At 48.6% G+C, this 18,174-nt stretch overlaps 2 protein-coding genes across 6 annotated transcripts; one reads left to right on the forward strand and one right to left on the reverse strand.

Annotated features, from left to right (window-relative positions):
- Positions 1–10: 10 nt before the first annotated feature.
- Positions 11–5,872, reverse strand: minpp1b (multiple inositol-polyphosphate phosphatase 1b). Its single transcript, XM_063892956.1, is given in 8 exon segments — positions 11–574; positions 576–795; positions 889–1,025; positions 3,769–3,899; positions 4,015–4,112; positions 4,251–4,445; positions 4,724–4,894; positions 5,413–5,872. Coding segments are annotated over 8 exon segments (1,392 nt in total). The 5' UTR covers positions 5,822–5,872; the 3' UTR covers positions 11–543.
- A 994-nt stretch (positions 5,873–6,866) lies between these two features.
- slc16a12b (solute carrier family 16 member 12b) lies at positions 6,867–17,723 on the forward strand. Of its 5 annotated transcripts, none has more exons than XM_063892955.1 (8): positions 6,867–7,003; positions 8,187–9,639; positions 13,986–14,089; positions 14,218–14,361; positions 14,488–14,766; positions 14,863–15,206; positions 15,431–15,690; positions 16,016–17,723. In XM_063892955.1, exons 2-8 carry the CDS (start codon positions 9,536–9,538, stop codon positions 16,026–16,028), a joined length of 1,248 nt encoding a protein of 415 aa, XP_063749025.1. In that variant the 5' UTR covers positions 6,867–7,003; positions 8,187–9,535; the 3' UTR covers positions 16,029–17,723. The 5 variants fall into 5 exon arrangements, with proteins under 5 accessions (XP_063749025.1, XP_063749022.1, XP_063749021.1 ...); XM_063892952.1 differs by having other exon boundaries at positions 6,869–7,003; positions 8,184–9,639; positions 15,411–15,690; XM_063892951.1 differs by having other exon boundaries at positions 6,869–7,003; positions 15,411–15,690.
- Positions 17,724–18,174: the final 451 nt, after the last annotated feature.

The following is an 18,174-nucleotide window of genomic DNA, read 5'->3' on the forward strand; positions in this document are numbered from 1 at the left end:
GACAGAACGATTTTTCAATTTGAAAAAGTTTATTAAAGCTTAGAATTAAACATTTGGCGATAAAACAGGAAGTCAAAGAATATTTAACCTGAAGAGAAAAATCAATGAAAAAACATCCCATAATAATTTACACCTGAATAAATAAACCCTGAAAATAAAACCTGCCAATATTAAAGCTTAAGAGCAGAACTGCAAACATCCAGAGGCTGGCAGGGTGCAACATCTGGAGGTAAAGACAATGAACCTCCTCTCTTCAAACCAGCCAATCAGAAATCAGGTTTCTGTCATGTGGGCAAATATGAGCCAATCAGCAGCCTGCATTAGAAGCACCGCTGCTTACAGCTACCGCGCTTAAAAAGCTTTTCTGATTTAACCGAAGCTCAGAACAAAAAAGCAGACGGGAGATAACCCGGTCCAGAAATCATATTTCATATTTAACCCTGAAGGTCAGCAGGTCATGTGACCTGGTTAGAAACGACACACTCCCCTGGTTTATAAGGAACCTCATTGGTCAGATTTTGCTCCCGCTAAACCTGCATCCAATCAGAGTTCGGTGTTGGGCGCGCGGCCCCCCCCGGCCCTCACACTCGCGGGCGGAGTCACAGCCGTCCAGCAGGGGGCGGTACACGGCCCGGACGTCCCGGTACAGCGGCGCGTCGTCGCCGGGCAGACCGGGGAATCGAACCGGCGTCTCGTTGAGCAGCAGCTGCAGGCGGGGGCCGCGCTGGCAGTCGAACAGAACGAAGAGCAGGTTAGCGGCGTACGGGACGATCTGGCTGGAGCGGAAGCTACGACCTGGGGGGGGGGGACATATTTAGTGAGTGTGTGTGTGTGTGTGTGTGTGTGTGTGTGTATGTGTGTGTGTGTGTGTGTGTGTGTGTGTGTTACCATGCTGTTGCTGGTAGTTGTCAGCAGTGGGGGGCTGGGGGTCCCTGTAGAGCCCCAGCAGAGAGAGGAGGGGCAGCAGGGTCTCAGCGTGACCCAGCAGCACAGAGGCTGTCGGGGCGGGGGGGGCGTCCGTTGCCCTGAGGAGCAACAGAGTACATTCACACACTTCCTGTGCTCCTTCACAATAAGAGCCTTTAGTGAGTGAGTGAGTGTGAGTGAGTGAGAGTGTGTGTGTGAGTGAGTAAGAGTGTGAGTGAGAGTGTGAGTGAGTGAGTGAGTGAGAGTGAGTGTGAGTGTGAGTGAGTGAGTGAGTGAGTGTGTGAGTGAGTGAGTGAGTGAGTGAGTGAGTGAGTGAGTGAGTGAGTGAGTGAGTGAGTGAGTGAGTGAGTGAGTGAGTGAGTGAGTGAGTGAGTGAGTGAGTGAGTGTGTGAGTGAGTGAGAGTGTGTGAGTGAGTGAGTGAGTGAGTGAGTGATGAGAGTGTGAGAGTGAGTGAGTGAGTGGAGTGAGGGAGTGAGTGAGGGAGTGAGAGTGAGAGTGTGTGAGTGAGTGAGTGAGTGTGAGTGAGAGTGTGAGAGTGAGTGAGAGTGTGAGTGAGTGAGTGAGTGAGTGAGTGAGTGAGTGAGTGAGTGAGAGTGAGTGAGTGAGTGAGTGAGTGAGTGTGTGAGTGAGTGAGAGTGTGTGAGTGAGTGAGTGAGTGAGTGAGTGAGTGAGAGTGTGAGAGTAGTGAGTGAGTGAGTGTGAGTGAGAGGGTGAGAGTGTGAGTGAGAGTGTGAGAGTGAGGAGTGAGTGAGTGAGTGAGTGAGTGAGTGAGAGTGTGAGTGAGGAGTGAGTGTGAGTGAGTGAGTGAGTGTGTGAGTGAGTGAGTGAGTGAGTGAGTGAGAGTGAGTGTGAAAGTGTGAGTAGTGTGAGTGAGTGAGAGTGTGAGAGTGAGTGAGAGGTGAGTGAGTGAATGAGAGTGGTGAGTGAGTTGAGTGAGTGAAAGGGAATGAGAGTGAGTGAGAGTGAGGTGAGAGTGAGTGAGTGAGTGAGTGAGTGAGTGAGTGAGTGAGTGAGTGAGTGAGTGAGGAGTGAGTGAGGATGAGAGTGAGTGAGTGAGTGAGTGAGTGAGAGTGTGAGAGTGAGTGAGAGTGTGTGAGTGAGTGAGTGTGTGAGTGAGTGACTGAGTGAGTGAGAGTGAGTGAGAGTGAGTGAGTGAGAGTGAGTGAGGGAGTGAGAGTGAGTGAGAGGTGTGAGAGTGTGAGTGATGAGTGTGAGAGTGAGTGTGGTGAGTGAGTGAGAGTGTGAGTGAGTGAGTTGAGAGTGTGAGAGTGAGTGAGTGAGTGGTGAGTGAGTGTGAGAGTGAGTGAGTGAGTGAGTGAGTGAGTGAGTGAGTGAGTGTGTGAGAGTGAGTGAGTGACTGAGTGAGTGAGAGTGTGAGAGTGAGTGAGTGACGTGGGTGGGAGTGAGTGTGAGAGTGAGTGAGTGAGTGAGTGAGTGAGTGTGAGTGAGTGAGTGAGTGAGTGAGTGAGAGAGTGAGTGAGTGAGTGAGTGAGTGAGTGAGTGTGAGTGAGTGAGAGAGTGTGAGTGAGTGAGTGAGTGAGTGAGTGAGTGAGTGAGTGAGTGAGTGTGAGTGAGTGAAGTGAGTGAGTGAGTGAGAGAGTGTGAGTGAGTGAGTGAGTGAGTGTGTGAGTGAGTGAGTGAGTGAGTGAGTGAGTGAGTGAGTGAGTGAGTGAGAGTGAGTGAGTAGTGTGAGAGTGAGTGAGAGTGTGTGAGTGAGTGAGTGAGTGAGTGGTGAGTGAGTGAGTGTGAGAGTGAGTGAGAGTGAGTGAGTGATGTGAGTGTGATGAGTGAGTGAGTGTGGAGAGTGAGTGAGTGTGAGTGAGTGAGTGTGAGGGTGAGTGTGTGAGTGAGTGGTGATGAGTGAGTGAGTAGTGAGTGAGTGAGTGAGTGATGATTAGTGAGTGAGTGGTGTGAGTGAGTGAGTGTTGAGTGAGTGAGTGAGTGGTGGTAGTGAGTGAGTGAGGAGGTGAGAGTGAGTGAGTGTGAGTGAGGTGAGTAGTGAGAGTGAGTGAGGAGTGAGTGAGAGTGAGTGAGTGGAGTGAGTGAGTGAGTGATGTGAGTGAGTGAGGTGAGTGGTGTGTGTGAGGGAGCTGAGGTAGTGAGAGTGAGTGAGTGAGAGTGAGTGAGAGTGAGTGAGTGAGAGTGAGTGAGAGTGTGAGTGAGTGAGTGAGAGTGTGAGAGTGAGTGAGTGTGAGTGAGTGTGAGAGTGAGTGAGTGAGTGAGTGAGTGAGTGAGTGAGTGAGTGAGGTGTGAGTGAGTGAGTGAGTGTGTGAGAGTGAGTGAGTGACTGAGTGAGTGAGAGTGTGAGAGTGAGTGAGTGGGTGGGAGTGAGTGTGGAGTGAGTGAGTGAGTGAGTGAGTGAGTGAGTGAGTGAGTGAGTGAGTGAGTGAGTGAGAGAGTGGTGAGGAGTGTGAGTGAGTGAGTGAGTGAGTGAGTGAGTGAGTGTGGTGAGTGAGTGAGTGTGAGTGAGTGAGTGTGAGTGAGTAGTGTGAGTGAGTGAGTGAGTGAGTGAGTGTGAGTGAGTGAGTGAGTGAGTGAGTGGAGTGAGTGAGGTGTGAGAGTGGACTGCGTGAGTGGAGTCTGTTGACAGGTTGAAGAGTGGTGAAGATGAGTGAGTGAAGTGGAGTGATGGGAGTGAGTGAGTGTGAGAGTGTGAGTGTGTGAGTGTGTGAGTGAGTGACTGAGTGAGTCAGTGAGTCAGTGAGTCGTGAGTGAGTGAGAGTGTGAGTGTGAGTGAGTGAGTGAGTGAGTGAGTGAGGAGTGAGTGAGTGAGTGAGTGAGTGAGTGTGTGAGTGAGTGAGTGAGTGAGTGAGTGAGTGAGTGAGTGAGTGTGTGTATACCTGCGTGGGCGTCCTGCTTTGTCCAGCGTTCTGAAGACGTGGTGAAATAACGGACAGCTGGACAGACCGCTGATCACATGACCGTGGAAACGCTTCCAGAACTGCTTCAGGTCCGACTTATACTCCAACACCTGGGGGGGCATTAATGATGACATCAGAGAGTGAGTGAGTGAGTGAGTGAGTGAGTGAGTGAGTGAGTGAGTGAGTGAGTGAGTGAGTGAGTGAGTGAGTGAGTGGTGTATGTACCCTGGCGTCCTCCTCAGTGAACAGGAAGCACCACGGTGAGTTCAGGGACCGGATGGAGAGTTCATAAGAACAGAGGAAGAAGGCAGCTTCTACCAGATCTACAGAGAGCAGGAGGGGCACACACACACACACACACATTTATTTGTGTGTGTGTGTGTGTGTGTGTGTGTGTGTGTGTGTGTGTGTGTGTGTGTGTGTGTGTGTGTGTGTGTGTGTGTGTGTGTGTGTGTGTGTACCTGGTGTGAGGAGGTGGGGAGGGAGCCCCAGTTTCAGAGCAACCCTCCCCTGGACTCCCTCCATCTCCCCCCCCTCTTTGAACCGCTTCACCTCCACCAGCGCAGACCGGTTCTTCTCCACGCCCTCCACGTAACCACGGCAACGCTCGAAGAACCGCAGCAGCTCGTCGTCAACGGAGTGAGAGAACCGCCCGACTGCAGGGGGGAGAGAGGGGCGAGGGGTCACTGTGGAACACTGCGCTCCGATTGGCTAGAAGCTCCAACACATTGTACGTGATACGCGAAGGGGCGGGACATCTCTAAGCAGGTTGAGCAATCAGAGCAGAGCCGGCCAGCAGGCCAATCAGAGCAGACTGGGCTGTGGTTTCAGACAGAGGGTGAGCAGAGGGGCTGCAGCTCAGGCAGGATGAGCTCCTAAAACTAAATCTCAGATTATTTGAGAGGAATTTTGAATAAGGGGAAACTGTGAGTACCTGCCCCCCCCTGCAGCCCCTCCTGGAAGGCCTCCATGCTGCTCACACAGCGGTGCTTGGAGCTGCTCTTCAGGCTGAAGCTGTTCTCCTCTGACAGCAGGGAGGGGAGCAGGCGCTGGAGGCGCTGCGCTAGGAGGCGGAGGTCCTGCCGGCCCTTATCAACCAGCTGCCCTGAGGAGGAGGAGATATATGATTAGTAGTTAGCAAAATAAAGCAAAGTTTTTCATAAAACACATCTTTTATTTGGTTGTATCCTTAAATCTGAGTATTTAATCAACTCATTTTCAGTCATTTCAATAATATCGGTTACAGCTTTTTGAATAGCATTTTCTAAATGTATATATACATGTTTTGTGATGTAATATTTGTATTTGAGTGTCAGCTGTTTCCAGTTATAATATTACGGATTTTTTGTAATATTTAAAGTTTAAATATCATTATTTTCGTTAATATTAAAGCAGTGTTCACAGGTATATTTAAGTGAAATTATAATATTTGAGCCATTTATTAGAACTATTTGGAGTAACATTCTGAAAACTATATTTTGATGTTTCTTAATATGTCGCTATTTATCTGATCACTCTTTTGGGTCAAATTAAAGCATTTTCTGACGCTTGTATTTTAATATTTTAGTCTCTCTCTCTACATATTTGATTTCAGTTTCAGGCCCTCCCTGCTCCGGGTCTCACCGTCCATGTCCTCGGTGTACCAGTTCTCCCAGCTCCAGATCTCCTGCAGCATGTCCCTGGGCCCCCCTCCGGTCGCTTCCCCCCCTTCGGCCCCCCCTGCCCGCCTCACCAGCTCGCTGAGCCTCCGGATCCTCTGGATGTTCTTCACGGTGGGGAACCGGCTACCGTGCCGGATCAGGGCGGTGAGATGCACCGGGGAGCAGCTCTCTCCGGGAGGAGGTCTCAGCACGGACCGGTTAACCCACAGGGGGTCTAGCAGCAGAGCCCGGTTCACCTCCTCATACCGGGTCTTAGTGCCGAAGAACCGGGCAATGTGAGGGACCTCCAGGAGGGAGAGGGATAGGGGGAGCAGTAGCAGGGAGAAGGCCGAAAGGAGAGCTCTGTGAGCCGGCAGAGAGCAGGGGGACATGTCGGCGGAGAGAACCGGAGCTCCAGTGTGTTGATGATCCGGTTCATGATCACCATGTTGATGTTCCGGTTCATGATCACCATGTTGATGTTCTGGTTCATGATCCGGTTGGACTGACTGGAGCTCCACCAGCTGGACGGAAGTTATAACCCAGGAGTTATTAAAACATCAAAATACAAAGAAATGTAACAAAATCTGAGGATAACAGCAACAACAAAAATAACAACAAACATAAATAATAATAATAATAATAATAATAATAATTATTATAATAATAATAATAATAATTATTATTATTATAATTATATTAATAATATAATTATAATAATAATAATTATTATAATAATAATTATTATAATAATAATATAATTATAATAATTATTATTATTATTATAATTAATAATAATAATAATTATAATAATAATAATTATTAATAATAATAATAATAATTATTATAATAATAATAATAATAATTATAATAATTATTATTATTATAATAATTATTATAATAATTATTATTATTATAATAATTATAATTATTATAATAATAATTATAATAATTATAATAATATTATTATTATAATAATAATTATTATAATTATAATAATTATAATAATTATAATAATTATAATAATTATAATAATAATAATTATAATAATTATAATAATAATTATTATAATAATAATTATTATTATAATTATTATAATTATAATAATAATTATTATAATAATAATTATTATTATAATTATTATAATTATTATTATAATAATTATTATTATTATTATAATAAAAATAATAATAATTATTATTATTATTATTATTATAATTATTATAATTATTATAACAATAATCAGAAATGATTTTATTCATTTTTATACTTTTTACCAAAAATATTCAGTGTCTGTAATATTCATTCAGTGTCTGTAATATTCATTCAGTGTCTGTAATATTCATTAACCCTGGTTTAACTCATGCTGCAGTTTCCGGTTGTTGACGACGATCACAAACCGGTTCTTCTCCTTCGTTGAGGTGTGGATCAGGTTACATGTATGTACTAGTGCTCTGCTGCAGCGCTCCAAGGGTTGCTGGTTTCACAACCATTCCGATCAACGGGACCTCAGGGTTCTTGCGGACATGACATTCTGAGCTGTACCGGATCCTTCATCATTCCTCTGGAGCTCAGTGAGTATCATCTCAGTGCCGCTGAGCAGAGTCTCCGTCCTTTTTGGTTCAAAGATGTCTCAAAAGATAATGGAGGGGTTATGGGTTCGGCAACAAAATGACTCTCAGGTTGGGGGTGAGGGTTGGGAGGGAGATGGACCGGAGATATCGATGGTGAGGCTGAAGGGGTTACTGGTTTTGGTGAGGTGGGTTTGGGACCGATGATGAGCAGGTCAGGTTCATCCGTTCAGTTTCAAGGAGGGGCGAAGTCTCAATATGACCATCCTTACATTCTGGACCTGGCTCTGTCTGGACCTGGCTCTGTTTGGACCTCGGGGGAGCTGGTCCTGTTTTTCCTAGGTGTATTTAACCCTGCTTGATCCTGGTTTTGACCCTTGGTTTGTCCCTTGTTCTGGACTTGTTCTTGATCCTAACGTTGACCCTGTTCTGGAACCTGTCTGGTCCTTGTATTAGCACCTGGTCTTGACCCTGTTCTGTTCTTCTGTGCTGCCCCCCCCATCCTGGTGTATCCCCCCTCTCTGATATTATGCAGTACTTTCTAAATAATGTGATGTGTTATATTTCAACGATTAGCCAACAGCCTGACCATCTTAACCTTTTGACCCTGGCTCTTGAACCCTGTTCCTGTCACTGTTTGGCTCTGGTTCTAGCTGTCACTGTTTGGCTCTGGTTCTAGCTGTCACTGTTTGGCTCTGGTTCTAGCTGTCACTGTTTGGCTCTGGTTCTAGCTGTCACTGTTTGGCTCTGGTTCTAGCTTTTGTCTTGGAATAGTTCGGCCCTGAATTTGGACCTGGTGTAGGTATTGTTTTAGATCGGGTCTTTACCCTTGCCTTGACCGTGTTTTGCCCTGGTTTTGGCCCTGGCTTTATGGTCCTGGTTGTGGTCATGGCTGGCCCTGTTTGTTCCAGGTTCCGGCCCTGTTTGACCCCGGTCTTGACCCTGTTTTGGCCCTGGTGTCTCTTTCATTGAGCCTCAGACAGAAATACCCTGGTGTCGGGGGTGGGGGGGTGGGTTAACTCCTGACCTGTTATCCCGGTCTGTTCAGGGAGCGCTTCTTTTCTGCAACCTGACACCCGACCTCCTCGTGCCTCAAGGGGGGGGGGGGGGGGGGGGGGTTAATGATTGAGGGTCAGCTGGTGACTTATTGACTGCAGAAGCGTTTTCCCCTTTTATAACCGAGGAGCTGAGAGAGAGAGGACTGAGAGGACTGAGAGGAGCTGAGAGGAGCTGAGAGGAGCTGAGAGGAACTGAGAGGAGCTGAGAGAGAGAGGAGCTGAGAGAGAGAGGAGCTGAGAGAACTGAGAGGAGCTGAGAGGAGCTGAGAGGAACTGAGAGGAACTGAGAGGAACTGAGAGGAGCTGAGAGGAGCGGGAGGACTGAGAGGAGCTGAGAGGACTGAGAGGAGCTGAGAGGAGCGGGAGGACTGAGAGGAGCTGAGAGGAGCGGGAGGACTGAGAGGAGCTGAGAGGAGCTGAGAGGACTGAGAGGAACTGAGAGGAGCTGAGAGGAGCGGGAGGACTGAGAGGAGCTCAGAGGAACTGAGAGGACTGAGAGGACTGAGAGGAGCGGGAGGACTGAGAGGAGCTGAGAGGAGCGGGAGGACTGAGAGGAGCTGAGAGGAGCTGAGAGGACTGAGAGGAACTGAGAGGAGCTGAGAGGAGCGGGAGGACTGAGAGGAGCTGAGAGGACTGAGAGGACTGAGAGGAACTGAGAGGAGCTGAGAGGAACTGAGAGGAGCTGAGAGGACTGAGAGGAGCTGAGAGGACTGAGAGGAGCTGAGAGGAGCGGGAGGACTGAGAGGAGCTGAGAGGACTGAGAGGAGCTGAGAGGAACTGAGAGGACTGAGAGGAACTGAGAGGAGCTGAGAGGAGCGGGAGGACTGAGAGGAGCTGAGAGGACTGAGAGGAGCTGAGAGGAGCGGGAGGACTGAGAGGAGCTGAGAGGAGCAGGAGGACGGAGAGGAGCTGAAAGGACAGAGGAGCTGGAGGACTGAGAGGAGCTGAGAGGAGCTAAGAGGAGCAGGAGGACTGAGAGGAGCTGGAGGACTGAGAGGAGCTGAGAGGAGCGGGAGGACTGAGAGGAGCTGAGAAGACTGATAGGAACTGAGAGGACTGAGAGGAGCTGAGAGGAGCTGAGAGGAGCTGAGAGGAGCTGAGAGGAGCCGAGAGGACTGAGAGGAACTGAGAGGAGCTGAAAGGAGCTGAGAGGAGCTGAGAGGAGCTGGGAAGAGCGGAGAGGCAAACGTTCAACATGTTTTAACATTGCAGACTTTTCACCTCCTCTAACGTCGTGCTTTTCTTTAATAAACTAAAGCTTCTGGGACCTTTTACATTTGTACACAAGGAGAGTTTAAAGGCTTTCTCCTCTCTCCACCCAACAGAGGATTTGAAGACTTTTATTTTCTTGCTACAAGAGGAGTCTCCGGCCTGGCGACCGCGCCATGGATCTTTAATCCTCTGGGTTTTAACTGAATCTGAAACCTGGAGCTGAAGCTGCAGAGCGTTCTCTGGTGGTTCTCCGGCAGCTGCAGCAATGGCTGATGGGAAGCGTCGGCAGCGGGATGTGGACGGAGGCTGGGGCTGGGTGATCGTGGGCTGCTGCTTCATGGTGACAGTCTGCACCCGGGCGGTGACCAGGTAAGACACACACCTTCATACACACTGACCAGAGCTGCAGGGACACACCTGCCACACTGTTTACAGGTATTATATTCACCTGAAGCTCTGCCGTCTAATGCCGCCGTGCAGACTGTAACTAAAGTCAAACCCCCTGACTGATGCCCTGTAGCCCCCCCATAGGGATTTCCGTTCCAGGTGTTGTTGGATGGTAGTTAAGGCTGTGAGAGAGTCTCCAGAGGATTTGAAGCTCTGCAGTCATTACCTCTAGCACCGAGAGCAGAGAGATGCTGCCTTCAGGGTCTGACTGTTATTCAGAATGACGGTGCCTTCAGGGTCTGACTGTTATTCTTATTGACGGTGCGTTCAGGGTCTGACTGTTATTCAGACTGACGGTGCCTTCAGGGTCTGACTGTTATTCAGACTGATGGTGCCTTCAGGGTCTGACTGTTATTCAGACTGACGGTGCGTTCAGGGTCTGACTGTTATTCTTACTGATGGTGCCTTCAGGGTCTGACTGTTATTCTTACTGACGGTGCCTTCAGGGTCTGACTGTTATTCAGAATGACAGTGCCTTCAGGGTCTGACTGTTATTCTTACTGATGGTGCCTTCAGGGTCTGACTGTTATTCTTACTGACGGTGCCTTCAGGGTCTGACTGTTATTCTTACTGATGGTGCCTTCAGAGTCTGACTGTTATTCTTACTGATGGTGGCTTCAGGGTCTGACTGTTATTCTTACTGACGGTGCCTTCAGGGTCTGACTGTTATTCAGACTGACGGTGCCTTCAGGGTCTGACTGTTATTCTTACTGACGGTGCCTTCAGGGTCTGACTGTTATTCTTACTGATGGTGCCTTCAGGATCTGACTGTTATTCAGACTGACGGTGCCTTCAGGGTCTGACTATTATTCAGAATGACGGTGCCTTCAGGGTCTGACTGTAATTCAGACTGACGGTGCCTTCAGGGTCTGACTGTTATTCAGAATGACGGTGCCTTCAGGGTCTGACTGTTATTCAGACTGACGGTATCTTCAGGGTCTGACTGTTGTTCAGACTGACGGTGCGTTCAGGTACAAGAGGAGGGTCAGAGGTTATCAGCTGAACATGTGGACTGATGGAAAACATGTGAAGAGGTTCATGGAAGCACAAGGGTCATTACCGCTGTATCCCATCATGCATCACTGTGACTTTAAAGTAGAGACTCTACATACTGATATACACCTGAACATCAGCAGGAGAGGACTCTTTAAAGTAGAGACGCTACATACTGATATACACCTGAACATCAGCAGGAGAGGACTCTTTAAAGTAGAGACTCTACATACTGATATACACCTGAACATCAGCAGGAGAGGACTCTTTAAAGTAGAGACGCTACATACTGATATACACCTGAACATCAGCAGGAGAGGACTCTTTAAAGTAGAGACGCTACATACTGATATACACCTGAACATCAGCAGGAGAGGACTCTTTAAAGTAGAGACTCTCGTACTGATATACACCTGAACATCAGCAGGAGAGGACTCTTTAAAGTAGAGACGCTACATACTGATATACACCTGAACATCAGCAGGAGAGGACTCTTTAAAGTAGAGACTCTCGTACTGATATACACCTGAACATCAGCAGGAGAGGACTCTTTAAAGTAGAGACTCTACATACTGATATACACCTGAACATCAGCAGGAGAGGACTCTTTAAAGTAGAGACACTACATACTGATATACACCTGAACATCAGCAGGAGAGGACTCTTTAAAGTAGAGACTCTACATACTGATATACACCTGAACATCAGCAGGAGAGGACTCTTTAAAGTAGAGACACTACATACTGATATACACCTGAACATCAGCAGGAGAGGACTCTTTAAAGTAGAGATGCTACATACTGATATACACCTGAACATCAGCAGGAGAGGACTCTTTAAAGTAGAGACACTACATACTGATATACACCTGAACATCAGCAGGAGAGGACTCTTTAAAGTAGAGACACTACATACTGATATACACCTGAACATCAGCAGGAGAGGACTCTTTAAAGTAGAGACTACATACTGATATACACCTGAACATCAGCAGGAGAGGACTCTTTAAAGTAGAGACACTACATACTGATATACACCTGAACATCAGCAGGAGAGGACTCTTTAAAGTAGAGACACTACATACTGATATACACCTGAACATCAACAGGAGAGGACTCTTTAAAGTAGAGACTACATACTGATATACACCTGAACATCAGGAGAGGACTCTTTAAAGTAGAGACTACATACTGATATACACCTGAACATCAGCAGGAGAGGACTCTTTAAAGTAGAGACTCTACATACTGATATACACCTGAACATCAGCAGGAGAGGACTCTTTAAAGTAGAGACTCTACATACTGATATACACCTGAACATCAGCAGGACAGGACTCTTTAAAGTAGAGACACTACATACTGATATACACCTGAACATCAGCAGGAGAGGACTCTTTAAAGTAGAGACACTACATACTGATATACACCTGAACATCAGCAGGAGAGGACTCTTTAAAGTAGAGACACTACATACTGATATACACCTGAACATCAGCAGGAGAGGACTCTTTAAAGTAGAGACTCTACATACTGATATACACCTGAACATCAGCAGGAGAGGACTCTTTAAAGTAGAGACACTACATACTGATATACACCTGAACATCAGCAGGAGAGGACTCTTTAAAGTAGAGACGCTACATACTGATATACACCTGAACATCAGCAGGAGAGGACTCTTTAAAGTAGAGACTCTACATACTGATATACACCTGAACATCAGCAGGAGAGGACTCTTTAAAGTAGAGACACTACATACTGATATACACCTGAACATCAGCAGGAGAGGACTCTTTAAAGTAGAGACACTACATACTGATATACACCTGAACATCAGCAGGAGAGGACTCTTTAAAGTAGAGACTCTACATACTGATATACACCTGAACATCAGCAGGAGAGGACTCTTTAAAGTAGAGACTCTACATACTGATATACACCTGAACATCAGCAGGAGAGGACTCTTTAAAGTAGAGACTCTACATACTGATATACACCTGAACATCAGCAGGAGAGGACTCTTTAAAGTAGAGACACTACATACTGATATACACCTGAACATCAGCAGGAGAGGACTCTTTAAAGTAGAGACACTACATACTGATATACACCTGAACATCAGCAGGAGAGGACTCTTTAAAGTAGAGACTCTACATACTGATATACACCTGAACATCAGCAGGAGAGGACTCTTTAAAGTAGAGACTCTACATACTGATATACACCTGAACATCAGCAGGAGAGGACTCTTTAAAGCAGAGACAGCAGTGTGTGTGATGATCAGTTGAAATAGACTTCATTGAAGGGAAGTATAACAGCTGATAGAGGAAAACCTCCAACAACATCTTTAGTAACACCCAGCTATGAATAGTTAGTCTCTCACACACACACACACACACACACACACACACACACACACACACACACACACACACACACACACACACACACACACACACACACACACACACACACACACACACACACACACACACACAGTGGCCTTTGGTGTTGTTGAGGTAACGTGATGTCCTGAAAGTCCCTCTGGAGTTTGTTGTGTGGAGTCTCTTGGGGACATTATGCCAGATTAAGAGTCATGAATATATGTAATCTCTGCGCTGATGACAGATCCTATAACTACGCCACGCTTCAACAAGTCAGCTCTCCTGCTCAGGTGACAGGGAAAGCCACATTTTCTGGAATATTGTAGAAAGGACGAGAAAAATCCTGCAGCAAAACCTCACTGAACCGACTGACCTGTGTATGTGTGTGTGTGTGTGTGTGTGTGTGTGTGTGTGTGTGTGTGTGTGTGTGTGTGTGTGTGATGACTGACCAGCTGTGATGCATTAGGTGTGAGACTCTGACACCTGAACAAACAGTTTCTCTGAGACACGTTTCTGCAGGACAGACGGTACGTTCAGGAGCTCTGGTTCAATCAGTAAAGCTCAACACTGCACACAGAGCAGATCATTAACAGCTCCACAGTGGACCCTGAAGGCAGCACCTGGACACTGAAGGCAGCACCACCCTCTAAAGTGTATCCAGGGTTTAAAACTCACAGTCGAAGTTTTGAAGTGGCTGTTTTTAATAGCCGACGCCAGAGGGAAAATAAATCAATGCTGAAGCAACCTTTAAATTAGGAGAGGAAATATTAGGACACTAACGAGGCACTATGTGATGCTAATGCTAACAGGAGAAATCTACACACACAGTGTGAAGTGAACTCCTGAGTGTGTGTGTTAATGTGTGTGTGTTTCCCGTTCCTGTGTGCAGGTGCATCTCCATCTTCTTCGTGGAGTTTCAGGCTGAGTTTGGAGCGGACTATGCAGCAACGGCGTGGATTCACAGCTTGGTGGACTGCACCACCATGCTGTGTGGTCAGTACACACACACAGTTCAGATAGTCATCACAGTTCAGTTTCCGAAGAGTGCAGCCCTAAATATACTGTGTGTGTGTGTGTGTGTGTGTGTGTGTGTGTGTGTGTGTGTGTGTGTGTGTGTGTAGCTCCTCTTGGCAGTCTGGTGGGGAATCGTTGGTCCTGCCGGGTGTCGGTGATGTTGGGGGGGCTCCTCTCCTCTGTCGGGCTGCTGCTCAGCTCCTTCTCCAACAGCCTGGAGCTGCTCTACCTCACCATGGGGGTCCTGACAGGTACACACACACACACACACACACACACACACACACACACACACACACACACACACACAGTGTAAAAAGTCGTCAGTTATCTATGTCCCCTCCCTCTGTGCCCCCCCCCCCCCCCCCCCCCCCCAGGGCTGGGCTTCGCGCTCTGCTACACCCCGTCTATCGTGATGGTGGGGAGCTACTTTCTCCAGCGGAGGGCTCTGGCGTATGGCGTGGCGATGTCGGGCTCGGGGATCGGGACCTTCGTGCTGGCGCCGGCCGTGCAGCTGCTGATCGAGCGCTATTCCTGGAGGGGGGCGCTGCTGCTGCTCAGCGCCTTCGTGTCCAACATGTGTGTCTGCGGGGCGCTGCTGCGGCCAATCACAGCGCAGGAGCAGGAAGAGCAAGAGGAGGAGGGGGAGAAACCGGGTGAGGCTACAGGTGGTCTCTCTTCCTGTGCTGGTGCTCTTTGTTTCCCAGTGTGTCTCTGGGACTGGTTTCACTCGCTGCTGTCTATCCGCTCAGGACTCGTGTCGCTGCCAGACGCCGAGCTCACCCTGAGGCTCAGAGAGCCGGAGGACGGCATCAAGGTGCCGGACACCATCGCCCCCCCCGCCGCAGAGGAGGCGCTGCTTCACTTCCTGCTTCCTGTCCAGCGAGGAGTTCCGCTTCCTGTTGCTGCCGGACTTCCTGTGCCTGGCCGTGTCTTTCCTGTTCCTGGCCAGCGGCTGCAGCCTCCCTTTCGTGTACCTGGTCCCCTATGCTCTGAGCGCCGGCGTCCCACACCAGCAGGCGGCCTTCCTCATGTCCATCCTTGGGGTTCTGGACATTGTGGGGAACGTCACCTTCGGGTGGCTCACCGACAGGAGGTAGGTCGGGGGGAGGACAGTGGTAGGTCCACTGTCCATGTATTCCCTTACATTTAGAAACGTCTCCAATTTGTCCCCGCCAGCCGTGCTACGTGCTATCTTTTGGAAATAAACATGGCGTCTATCACGTTTAAAATGTATATATTTTTTTACAGAAGTCCTTCTGCTACTAGCCAACAACAGAGGCTGTTTACCTTTTAACAGGGATGGTGTTTTTGTCCCAGGTGCCTGAAGGCGTACCGCCTGGCCTGCTACGTGCTAGCCGTAGCGATGGAGGGTCTCTGCTGCCTCTTCGTACCGCTGCTGCGATCCTTCCCGCTGCTCGTTCCCTTCGCCGTCCTCTACGGATACTTCGACGGCGCCTACGTGGCTCTCATCCCCGTTGTGACAGCGGACTTGGTCGGAGCGCCGTACCTGTCCTCGGCGCTCGGCGTGGTTTACTTCCTGCACGCCATACCCTTCCTCCTCAGCCCACCGGTCGGAGGTGAGAGACACAGGCTAACCAGATATTAGATCCTAATGTTCGGTGTGTTCAAGGACACTCCGACGTCCGGGGTTCAACATCAGTCACGTGTTTGATTTATGTTTATGTCCAGTTTATTTCATAAAGAGAACGTGTCCCTTTACTGAGTGCGTTATTGAACCTGGTTTAAGTCTGAGAATTTATTTACGGACGTAGGTTAAAATGTTGTGACCAAACCTAATTATGAGAATATCAGAATCAGTTTTCTTTCTGTCTTAAGATAACTCAAAGTGAAAAATCGTATTAAATTATTAATAAATCACTTCCTGTTCCTCTCTCCCCGCAGGTTGGCTCGTTGACGTCACAGGAAGCTACACTCCGACATTCTTCCTCAGCGGCGCCGCCCTGCTGACCAGCGCGGTTGTGATATCTGCCATCACCGGGATCCACCGCTGCCGCCGACACCTGAAGGCCTCCAAGCACAATCCCCGCCCTCTCTGCCTGCCTGACCAATCGCAGCGTTCCATCAGTTCGGCCAGGGCCACGTAGCCTTGGGGGAATCGTATTACAGCTCTGCTCTTTAAAACCAAACTTTAGAGTTTAACAAAGCAACGGATGCCTGCGTGACGGACGCCTGGCGCCTGAGTGACGGACGCCTGACTGACGGGCGCCTGCGTGACAGACACCTGACTGACGGACACCTGACTGACGGACGCTTGGTGCCTGACTGATGGACGCCTGACTGATGGAAGCCTGGTGCCTGACTGACCGACGCCTGACTGACGGGCGCTTGGTGCCTGACTGACCGACGCCTGACTGACGGGCGCTTGGTGCCTGACTGACGGGCGCTTGGTGCCTGACTGATGGACGCCTGACTGATGGACGCCTTGTGCCTGACTGACGGGCGCCTGCGTGACGGACGCCTGGCGCCTGACTGACGCCTGACTGACGGACGCTTGGTGCCTGACTGATGGACACCTGGTGCCTGACTGACGGACGCCTGGTACCTGAGTGACGGACGCCTGACTGAAGGACGCCTGATGGACGCCCGCCTGACTGACGCCCGCCTGACTGACGGACGCCTGACTGACGGATGCCTGGCGCCTGACTGACGCCTGACTGACGCCTGACTGACGGACGCTTGGTGCCTGACTGATGGACACCTGGTGCCTGACTGACGGACGCCTGGTACCTGAGTGACGGACGCCTGACTGAAGGATGCCTGATGGACGCCCGACTGACGGACGGACGCCTAACTGACGGATACCTGACGGACGGACGCCTGACTGACGGACGCCTGACTGACGGACGCCTGACTGACGGATGCCTGACTGACGGACGCCTGACTGACGGACGCCTGACTGACGGACGCCTGACTGACGGACGCCTGACTGACGGACGCCTGACTGACGGACGCCTGACTGACGGACGCCTGACTGACGGACGCCTGACTGACGGACGCCTGACTGACGGATGCCTGACTGACGGATGCCTGGTGCCTGACTGACAGACGCCTGGTGCCTGACTGATGGACGCCTGACGGACGCGTGACGGACGCGTGACGGACGCGTGACGGACGCCTGATGTACTTTGTAACGAGGTGGACGGCTCAAAGACAAACTGGAGGGAGACAGAAATGAGCTGGAAAACGTCAACAGAGCTTTTGATGCCAAAGTGAAGGACTGAAGAACTGAATCAGAGTTAATAATTAAACCAAATGTTTTCATGTTTTTAATTTAGGAAAACTGTTGAAATGTTAGTTTTTAATTCAGAAGATGAAATACGTCTCAGGGTTTAATGTATTTATTAACACAGGTACAACAGCTGCAACCCTTAAGAGCTGCCAGAAAATATGAGACATTCTGAATGTTTACCTTAAATGTTCGCTCCGAGTGAAATGTGATCTCGTGCCGTTGATTAAATGTGTGATTAGCTTTGAATGGGTTTTAATGGGGGCCTTTATAACTGTCTGTATTTCTGATTTATAACGAGTGTTTGATGCAATAAAACAGCAAAGATGATGTTAAATTAAAAGGTCCTGAGTGATGCACAAAGGCTAAAATGTGAGTTACTCCTCCTCACGGACTCAGGAGTCAGAAACGTTATCCTTTAATATGAAAGTGATTCTGTAGCTGCAGGAGTAACCACATTCATCAGGAAGTTAATTAGTGATGGAGTCACTAATTAATACTGATTTAAAGCTCCCCTATCATCCTCTTCTTCCACATTATATCCCAGGTCTCAGATATATACAGAGCCTGTCTCTGATTGGCTGAAACACCAAACAGATCATTGTCCCATAACCCCCTCTGTTTCAGCCCTGTTCCTGAAGCTCTGATTCTGTGTCTGTAGCTTTAAATGCTAACGAGCTGCTGCTGGCCACGCCCCTCTGAAAGCTGATTGGTTTAAAATAATACAATGAAAAATTACAAAATGAGTGATTCTTTAGAAGATGATTAGGGCCGCATGAAGGAGTAAGAATAACGAAAAACAGTGGGACATTTT

Source organism: Eleginops maclovinus, chromosome 10 (genome assembly GCF_036324505.1).
Source record: "Eleginops maclovinus isolate JMC-PN-2008 ecotype Puerto Natales chromosome 10, JC_Emac_rtc_rv5, whole genome shotgun sequence".
Classification (NCBI taxonomy): Eukaryota; Metazoa; Chordata; class Actinopteri; order Perciformes; family Eleginopidae; genus Eleginops; species Eleginops maclovinus.